The sequence below is a fragment of the Myotis lucifugus genome, unplaced genomic scaffold (genome assembly GCF_000147115.1).
Source record: "Myotis lucifugus unplaced genomic scaffold, Myoluc2.0 scaffold_1, whole genome shotgun sequence".
Classification (NCBI taxonomy): domain Eukaryota; kingdom Metazoa; phylum Chordata; class Mammalia; order Chiroptera; family Vespertilionidae; genus Myotis; species Myotis lucifugus.
In genome coordinates this window covers 35890491-35900657 of record NW_005871049.1, presented here as the reverse complement: position 1 = coordinate 35900657, position 10167 = coordinate 35890491, and the positions used below count along the sequence as shown (strand labels likewise).

Sequence of the window (10167 nt, the reverse complement as noted above, 5' to 3'; positions counted from 1 at the left end):
AAATCCATCTGGCTAGATAGGGACTCAGGGCAAACACTCACCTACATGGGAGTCATAGAGGCCACCAGACACCAGGCCTTTTTTTGTCCAGAAGTTCCAAGCGCCAGAGGGAAAGCCCCCATTACAGCTAAGAGAAGAGCCATTCATTAAAAGTCATCGTGAGAGAGGTGCTAGCTGCTCCCAGACCACTGCCTGGTGGAGCCACCACTGCCTTTGGCAAGTAGCCCAACAGTTCTCCCAGGTCCCGACAGACCCCCAATTCATCCTCCCCTGGATTGTCCCTTCCAGGGAATCACCCAAGCTCTCCACCCCACCCACCAAGACCCTCGAGGAGACAGGACACTCGGATTCCTGCCTACACCAAACCAGGTTGTGTCCTTTCTAGAACAGGGGTTCTCAATGAGGGAGCACACCGAATTCCCCAGGGTACCAAAACACCACTGCCAGAAATTCAAACTTAACTGGTGGACACACCTTTTTCTTTTTAGAGGGAAGCACAGGAGGCAGTGTGAGCAATCTGGGGAACCATCATTAACTACAGATAAGGAAACAGGTCCTGAGGCTATTACATTGCCTTCAGCAGAAAAATCAGATCTGAGATCAGCCCATCTGTTTTGCCCAGACCCCACCACCCACAGCCTGGGTTTAGGAGCCTTCCAGGAAGCAGCAGCCATACTAGGGCCTGCTTCCAGATTCCCCAGATTTTCACAGTGCCTCGACCACATCTGTCCTCAATGTCACTCCCACCCCAGGGAGCCTCAGTCACCCTCCACCTGAGGAGGCCTCAGACCAGGTCTCCCAGGTGCCATTCCCTCATGGAAGGTGCTGCCTCAGACTCACCCGTCTCCACACTGGAAGCCACAGCAGGTGAGCAGGTCCTCGGCAGACACCTCCACGTTGACATGCCCATTGGTAAGGATGCAGATCCGGTCAGAAATGGCTTCCACAGCTCCAAATGCCTGCAGAAACAATCCCTACCCAGGTAAGCCCCACCCCTGGGCCTTGGAAGGCCGCAGTGGGCACCTCAGACTTCCTTGGTGACTAGTCTTTTTCAGCGTCAGGCGAGGGTCCTGGCACTCAAACTTAGTTTTAAAGTTCCTTTAATCTTTAATCCTCTACCTGGGTACTCAGTTCATTTCTGAAATATGTAGTTTTGATTTTCAACATAAAAAAACAGCTCACAATTGCCCAGGTGGTGTGGCTAAGTGGTTGAGCATTGACCTATGAACCAGGAGATCACGGTTCGATTCCAGGTCAGGGCACATGTCCAGGTTGTGGACTCGATTCTCAGTAGGGGGCGTGCAGGAGGCAGCCGATCGATGATGCTCTCTCCTCACTGATGTTTCTATCTCTCTTTCCCTTCCTCTCTATAGTCAATTAAAAAATATTTTTAAAAATAATAATCCACATTATTATTTTTTAAAAATCCAGTAAGGCTATCTCAAGATGGGGAAATAAAGAGCTTCCCAGACAAAAAAAGGCTAAAGAAGTTTGTCACCACCAAACCAGCATTGCAAGAAATGCTAAAGGGACTGCTGTAATGAGAAGAAGAAACAGAGAGAAACACAGGCATAAAGAATTAAAATGGCAATAAATACCTATCAATAAAAACCTTAAATGTAAATGGATTAAATGCTCCAATCAATAGACATAGGGTAGTTGAATGGATACAAAAACATGGCCCAAATATATGCTGTCCACAAGAGACCTCAGAAAAAAGACACAAAGGATGAGAGTGAAGGGATGGAAAAAAATTTCCATGCAAATGGAAACAAAAAAAAAAGCTGGAGTGGCAATACTCATATCTGACAAAATAGACTTCAAAATGAAGGCCTTCACAAGAGACAATAAAGGTCACTACATAATACTAAAGGAGTTGATCCAACAAGAGGATATAACACTGGTCAACATATATGTGCCCAGTATATGAACACCTAAATATATTAAAACTTCTGGAGGACTTTAGGAGAGATTGACAGCAATATAGTCATAGTAGGGGACTTTAACACCCCGCTAACTTCACTGGATAGATCTTCCAGACAAAAACAAGGAAACAATGACTCTAAATGACACACTGGATCAGATGGATTTAATTGACATTTATAGAACATTTCACTCCAAAGCTGCAGAATATACCTTCTTCTCAAGTGAACTTGGGTTATTCTCAAAGATAGACCACATGTTAGAACACAAAACAAGTCTCTACTAGTTCAAGAAGACTGAAATCATATTAAGCATATTCTCAGATTGTAATGGAATGAAATTAGAAATTAACTACAGCCCGGCTGGTATGGGTCAGTGGTTGAGCATCAACCTATGAACCAGGAGGTCACAGTTCAATTCCTGGTCAGGACACATGCCCGGGTTGTGGCCTCAACCCCCAGGAGGAGGCGTGCAGAAGGCAGCCAATCAGTGATTCTCTCTGATCATAGATGTTTCTATCTCTCCCTCCTCCCTTCCTCTCTGAAATCAATAAAAAATATATATTTTTAAGAAATCAACTACAGTATAAACAATCAAAAACATTCAAACATATGGAGACTAAATAGCATGTTATTAAACAATGAATTGGCTACCAAGGAGATCAAGAAAGAAATAAAAAAATTCCTGGAAACAAATGAAAATGAACACAAAACAACCCAAAATCTCTGGGACACAGCAAAAGCAGTTCTGAGAGGAAAGTTCATAGTACTACAGGCCTACCTCAAAAAAACAAGAAAAATTAATAAACTATTTAACCCAACAACTTAAAGAAATAAAAAGAGAACAAGAAGAGCTCAGAGTAAGTAGAAGGAAGGAAACAATAAAGGAGAGCAGAAATAAATGACATAGAGACTTAAAAAACAATACAAAAGATTAATGAAACCAGCATCTGGTTCTTTGAAAAGATAAACAAGATTGATGAACTGTTAGCTAGACTCAGTAAGAAACAAAGAGAAAGGACCCAAATAAATAAAATCAGAAATAAAAGCGGAGAAGTAACCACTGACACACAGAAATAGAAAGAATTGTAAGAAAATGCTATGAGTAACTATATGCCAACAAGCTGGACAATGTGGGTGAAATGGACAAATTCCTAGAAAAATACAATCTTCCAAACTGAATCAGGAATAATCAGAAAACCTGACTAGGCCATAGCAGCTGATGAAATAGAAGCAGTAATAATAATAATAATAATAATAATAATAAACCCCATCAAACAAAAGCCCTGGTCCGGACAGCTTCACAGAGGAGTTTTGCCAAACATTAAAAAAAAACAACTAACACCTATTCTCCTCAAACTATTCCAAAAAATTCAAGAGGAAGGAAAACTTACAAGCTCTTTTTTGCAGCCAGCATTACCCTAATTCCAAAACCAGATAAAGACATTACAAAGAAAGAGAACTACAGGCCAATATCCCTGATGAATATAGATGCTAAAATCCTCAACAAAATTCTAGCAAATAGGATCCAGCAACATATTAAAAAGATCATACACCATGACCAAGTGGGATTTATTCCAGCGGTGCAAGGCTGGTACAATATTTGCAATCAATAAACGTGATACATCACATAAACAAACTGAAAAACAAAAATAACATGACCATATCAATAAACATAGAAAAAGCATTTGACAAAATCCAACACCCATTTTGATAAAAGAACTCTCAGCAATGTGGGAATAGAGGGATCATACCTCAATATAATAAAGGCCATATATGATAAACTTACAACCAACATCATATTCAATGGGTGAAAACTAAAACCATTTCCCCTAAGACAGGAACAAGACAGGGGTGTCCACTTTCACCACTCTTATTCAAACTAGAGGCCCGAAAATTCGTGCAAGAGTAGGCCTTCCTTCCTCTGGCTGCTGGCACCGGCTTCCCTCCAGCACCCGGGACTGGGCTTCACTCACAGAGGGAGGCCCCGCCCACCCACCACAGCCACTGTGGTTTGCCTCTGCCCTCACAGCCCCGGCTTCATCTGGAAGGTCGGCTTCATCTGGAAGGTCGTCTGGAAGGACGTCCGGTCTAATTAGCATATTATGCTTTTAATATTATAGATAGCATTGCAAGTCCTAGCCACAGCTCTCAGACAAGAAGAAATAAAGGGCATCCAAAATGAAAAGGAGGAAGCAAAACTCTCATTATTCACAGATGACATGACATTGTATATAGAAAACCCTAAAGACTCCACCAAAATTCTACTAGATATAATAAAGCAATTCGGCAATGTAGCAGGGTACAAAAAATTAACATTGAAAAATCGATGGCATTTTTATATACCAATAAGGAATTCTCAAAAGAGAAATTAAACAATCCCATTTGCCATAGCAACAACAAAAAATTAAGATACCTAGGAATAAATGTAACCAAAGAGGTAAAAAATTTGTACTCTGAAAACTACAGGATGTTGAAAAAAGAGACAGAGGAAGATATAAACAAGTGGAAGAATATACCATGTTCATGGATTGCTACAATCAACATCATTAAAATGTCCATACTACCCAAAGCAATCTATAGATGCAATGCAATCCCTATTAAATTACCCACGGCATTATTTCACAGATCTAGAACAAATACTCCAAAAATTTATATGAAACCTAAAAAGACACTGAACAGCCGCAGCAATCTTGAGAAAAAACAAAGTTGGAGGAATCACAATACCAGATCAGATATCAGGTTATACTGCAAAACCACTATAATCAAAACAGCCTGGTACTGGCACAAGGACAGACATATAGATCAATGGAATTGAACAGAGACCCCAGAAATCAACCCAAGACATTATGCTCAATTAATATTTGACAAAGGAGGCAAAAGCATACAATGGAGGCAAGAAAGTCTCTTCAATAAATGTTGTTGGGAAAATTGAACAGATACATGCAAAAAAGAAAGAAACTAGACCACCAACTTACACCATACACAAAAATAAACTCAAAATGGATAAAAGACTTAAACGTAAGATAGGAAGCCATAAAAACCCTAGAATAATAAGCAGCAAAATCTTTCGTAGCAATATGTTTGCAGATACATCTCCTAGGGCCGTGGTCGGCAAACTGCAGCTCGCAAGCCACATACAGCTCTTTGGCCCCTTGAGTGTGGCTCTTCCTAAGCCTTAGGAATACCCTAATTAAGTTTATAACAATGTACCTACCTATATAGTTTAAGTTTAAAAAATTTGGCTCTCAAAAAAAATTTCAATCATTGTACTGTTGATATTTGGCTGTTGACTAATGAGTTTGCCAACCACTGTCCTAGGGCAAAGGAAACTAGGAAGAAAATAACCAATGGGACTACATCAAAACAAAAAGCTTCTGCACAGTAAAAGAAACCATCAACAAAATGAAAAGGGAGCCCACTGTATGGGAGAACATTTTTGGCAAGGATACATGTGATAAAGGGTTAATATCCAAAATATATAAGGAACTCATACTACTTAACAAAAGGAAGACAAACAATCCAATTAAAAAATGGGCAAAGGACCTAAATAGACACTTTTCCAAAGGGGACATAGAGATGGCCAAGAGTAATATGAAAAATGCTCAAGTCACTGATCATCCACAATGAGGTTTCACCTCACACCCGTCAGAATGGCTACCATCCACAAATCAACAAATGACAAGTGCTGTCGAGGATGTGGAGAAAAGGGAACCCTAGTACACTGCTGATGGGAATGCAGAATCGTGCAGCAATTATGGATAACAGTATGGAGTTTCCTAAAAAAATTAAATATAGAACTGCCATTTGACCCAGTAATCCCACTTCTAGGAATATCCTAAGAAACCCAAAACACCAATCAGAAGGAATGTATGCGCCCCTATGTTCATAGCAGCACAATTTACAACAGCTAAGATCTGGAAACAGCCCAAGTGTCCATCAGGAGGTGAGTGGTTAAAAAAAGCTGTGGTACATTTATACCATGGAGTACTATGCAGCAGTAAAAAAAAAAAAAAAAATCTCTTAACCCTTTGAGACAGCATGGAGGGACCTGGAGAGTATTATGCTAAGTGAAATAAGCCAGTCAGAGAAAGACAAGTACCACATAATCTCACTCATATGTGGAATCTAATGAACAAAGTAAACTGCTGAACAAAGAAGATCCAGAGACACAGAAGCATGGAACAGACTGTCAGATCTCAGATGGAAGGTGGGGCTCAGTGGGTAGGTGGGAAGAGATCAACCAAAGAACTTGTATGCATATATTGAAAGGGCGAGGGCTAGGCCCTCCACCTTGCCCCAGGGTAAGGGCTACGTCCTCCATCTTACCTTGGCCACGTGCGTCTTCCCGGAAGTCTAAGACTCTGCTAGCCACACCCAGGAACAAGACATCGACTTGCGCCTGGCCAATCGGCAGAGCAAACATTCTGATTTCACTTCTATGAGGTATCCAGACTAGTCATAATCATAGTAGAAAGTAGAAAATAGAAAGGTGGTTGCTGAGGGCAAAGGGGAGGGCGGATGGGGTTGTTAGTGTTTAATGGGGACAGAGTTTCAGTTTTACAAGATGACAAGAGCTGTGTGCTGTGTGGATGGATGGTGGTGATGGCCACCCAATGTGAACATACTTAATGCCACTGAACTATATACTTAAGAATGATGATGCTCTAACCGGTTTGGCTCAGTGGATAGAGCGTTGACCTGCAGACTCAAGGGTCCCAGGTTCGATTCCGGTCAAGGGCATGTACCTTGGTTGCAGGCACATACCCAGTATGTAGTGTGCAGGAGGCAACTGATTGATGTTTCTCTCTCTATCCCTCCCCTTCCTCTCTGTAAAAAAAAAATCAATAAAATATACTAAATAAAATAAAATAAGGCTTCTTTAAAAAAACAACAACAATGATTAAGCCCTGGCCTGTGTGGCTCAGCTGGTTGAACCATCGTCCCATGCATCAAGAGTTAGCAGGTTCGATTCCCAGTCAGGGCACAAACCCAAGTTGCGGCTTCAATCCCTGGTCAAGGCGAGTGCGGGAGCAATTGATGCATGTTTCTCACATTGATGTTGCTCTCTCTCTAAGCATGTCCATGGGTGAGGATTAAAAAAAAGTCCTAGCTGGTTTGGCTCAGTGGATAGAGCATCAGCCTGCAGACTGAAGGGTCCCAGGTTCCAAACCGGTCAAGGACACATGCCCGTACTGCAGGCTTGATCCCAAGTGGGAGCGTGCAGGAGGCAGCCAATCAATGATTCTCTCTCATCGTTGATGTCTCTCTCCTCTTCCTTCCTTTCTCTCTCTCTCTCTCTCTCTCTCTCTCTCTCTCTCCCCCCCCTTCTCTCTGAAATCAATAAAAATATATTTTAAAAAAAAGAATGATTAAGATGGTTACATTTATATTGTGTATTTTACCACAGTTAAAAAACAAAATTAAGACAGTCACTGAGTCTTCATGACACACAGTGGAGGTCAAAACTAAGGGTATTGCTGATGGCTCAAGACAGCATGTCAAACAGAAATAAAAACACTCACAACCCACACATGGCTGTGGCCTGTGCACAGGGCTTTATACACTTTTTATTTTTTAAAATATATTTTTATTGATTTCAGAGAGGAAGGGAGAGGGAGATAGAAACATTAATGATGAGAATCATTTGATTGGCTGCCTCCTGCATGCCCCCTAACTGGGGGGTCAAGCCTGCAACCTAGGCATATACCCTGACTAGGAACTGAACTGAGACCTCCTGGTTCATAGGCTAACACTCAACCACTGAGCCACACAGGCTGGGCTATACATTCCTTTCTTCCACCTAGCCTCTGTAATAACTCAGGATCACAGGGGTTTTGATTATGTTTATACTGCTGGAGATTGAGACTCGGGAAAGTTATGTAATATGTCCAGTCACAGCTGGTCCAACTCCAATCCCCTCGTCACTCCCAGGGCCCCCCTCCACCACCCACTCCCTGCTCTAGCCACTCCCAACAGCAGGGCCTCACCCAGCAGGAGCCACAGGAACCCTGGTCTCTGATCTCCTTGATGGTTGGGCAGTTTGGCCAGTTTTCCCGGGCATCGAAGTTTTCAGGCAGAGTTATGTCCTCAGCAAGCCACACTCTGGATAAAGGAAGATCTCCATTATAAACTTGCATCTTACCACCTGTGCTGCTCATCCCACCCCATCCCTGCAAAGGCCAGCTGCCTGCGGGCCGTCCCCGAGAAAGGGAGTGAGGCACACAACATACAGAAGAGGGATGTCCTCTTGGAAGTTTAGAAAATAAAACCTGATTCTGCTGCTTAACACAACTTACCACCCCACAACCTTCTTTCTCGAATTATTTTGTGGATGTTTTTCACGAGTTTTAGCCACAGGGTCCAGATCATTGTGTTTCTTGCTTCCCCCGCCCCACCCCCGATCATACATCTGCCCTGGCTCCTCACATCATCTTTTTTAATATTTTTGCCACTGTGTGATGTCCCATAACTTCACTAACCCACCCTCACTGTCAAGATTGATTTACTGCTTCCTACAAGAGTAATAATGCCTACATGAAACTGTCCAGAATTTTCTAGAAAAGTCAAACATCAAGGGCAGATCACCTGGCTTTTCCCTGAATTTCCTTATTCAAGATTGGGCCCACCTAGCTTGTGGAGACCCAGACTTGGGGCCTTTCCCACCCGGAGAAGCGTGTGGGAAACACTGGCATTTGGGGCTGAGCCCTGCCCTCAAGTAGAGTCTCTGAGAGAAGTGAGACTTGCAGACGCCAGGGAGGCCTTCTCTCTCCCCTCTTTCCCACTGTCCCAAACCAACGCCTGCTCCTCATGCCCCAGGGAGCAGATACTCACTTCTCGGGCAGCTTGGGCCCGCCCAGCTTGGTGCCACACAGCGTCTTCACGTAGCTCATGTCCACGTTGCGGAAGTTGTGTCCGGCCTGGAAGACAGCCCATCCCAACAGTCACCCACCAACAGAGGGGGTGTTTCCGGGGATAGGGGGGATGAGACTAGGACGCTGCTCACATTCAAGGCTGGACAAGGCCAGGGTTCCTCCCAACTCAGCAGAGGATGGGGGCTGCTCTACCCCTACAGACCAACAAATTTCCCCCAAATTCATGCTGAAACCTAACCTGCAGTGTACATTACACACCCACACACTTTCTCTTCTTTTGAAAAGGTGAAGCAGCCCACTGCTTCAACCTGCGCCGGCTAACAAAGGGGTCAAAACCCCCTGGTCAACTATTTGGGGCCGATCGGGCTGACGCTCAGTCAAGGGCTGTTATCTGCTCCAGTTCCACATTGAACTGGAGACCTGGGACCTTTCAGGACAGATAATCCACTCTGTCTGCAGAGTGCCTGCCTCTTCCTCACTGAGGTGAGGAAAAGACCTCACAGTTGAGACCCTTCCTTCTCTTTGGAAGGTGTTTGAGGATGCCGTACCTTGTTCACACAGGTAGACTTTGGGTTCTCCAGACACCCAGATCCTACACTGCAGTCTGTTTGGATCTGCCTGGGCTGGGCATCTGGAGGAAGTCAGAGTCCGTGGGAAAACTGCCCAGAGCGTCTTTCCTCAGTACATAAGCTGAAAGCTGAAAGCTCCATGGAGTCTGTTTCTTGGACCTGTGGCAGCACCGGCAATAACATCAGCTTTACCACGGATCTGCCCTTGCCACGCATGACACAGGCGCTGTGCCAAGAGCCTCCTCTTATTTTCACTGTGAGACAGGTCTCACTCTTCTCATTTTTACAAGTGCAAGTGGGCTCGGAGAGCACAGGTAACTTGCTTGTGGTCACAAGGTTGGTAAGTGTCAGAGGTGGGATTTGCACTGGACACCAAGCTCCATGCTCTTAGCTACTGGCCTATGTTGCTTCTTGGTATTCAGTGCTGTCTCCTGCACTGATCTTTTACACAGAGGGGGTTCCGCAAACATTTGTTACTAAGTGAAGAAGAAGAATAACTGCTAACAGATATATGGTGCTAACTTTGTGCCAGGCAGTGATCTAGGTACTTTATGAACATATACATCCAAGAGGTAGGCACTATTTTTCTCCCCATTTTATGGATGGAGAAGGGGCAGTGTGGAGAGGACGTATAACCTGTCCAAGGCCCTAGAGTTAGCAGCTGGTGGACCTGGGATTTTACTAGAGGCAGTTTGGCAGCTCCAGAGTCTGTGATCTTGAACACTGCTCATACTACCTCTCTTGAATGAACATAAGCACATTCGAAGAATGATGGTGAGACTTGTTTTTTTTAAACTGATT

The 10167-nt window shown here is 43.7% G+C and overlaps 1 protein-coding gene across 1 annotated transcript in view; it reads right to left on the bottom strand.

Moving 5' to 3' along the window:
- The window catches only part of CTSB (cathepsin B), a gene marked incomplete at its 5' end in the record, with an annotated part of 13191 nt that extends 4337 nt beyond the window's left edge, over positions 1–8854 (bottom strand). Inside the window, 4 exons of the mRNA XM_023753058.1 lie at positions 36–127; positions 841–959; positions 7913–8027; positions 8757–8854. Coding sequence (XP_023608826.1) covers positions 36–127; positions 841–959; positions 7913–8027; positions 8757–8854 — 424 coding nt within the window. The remainder of the gene's footprint in view (positions 1–35; positions 128–840; positions 960–7912; positions 8028–8756) is intronic.
- Positions 8855–10167: the final 1313 nt, after the last annotated feature.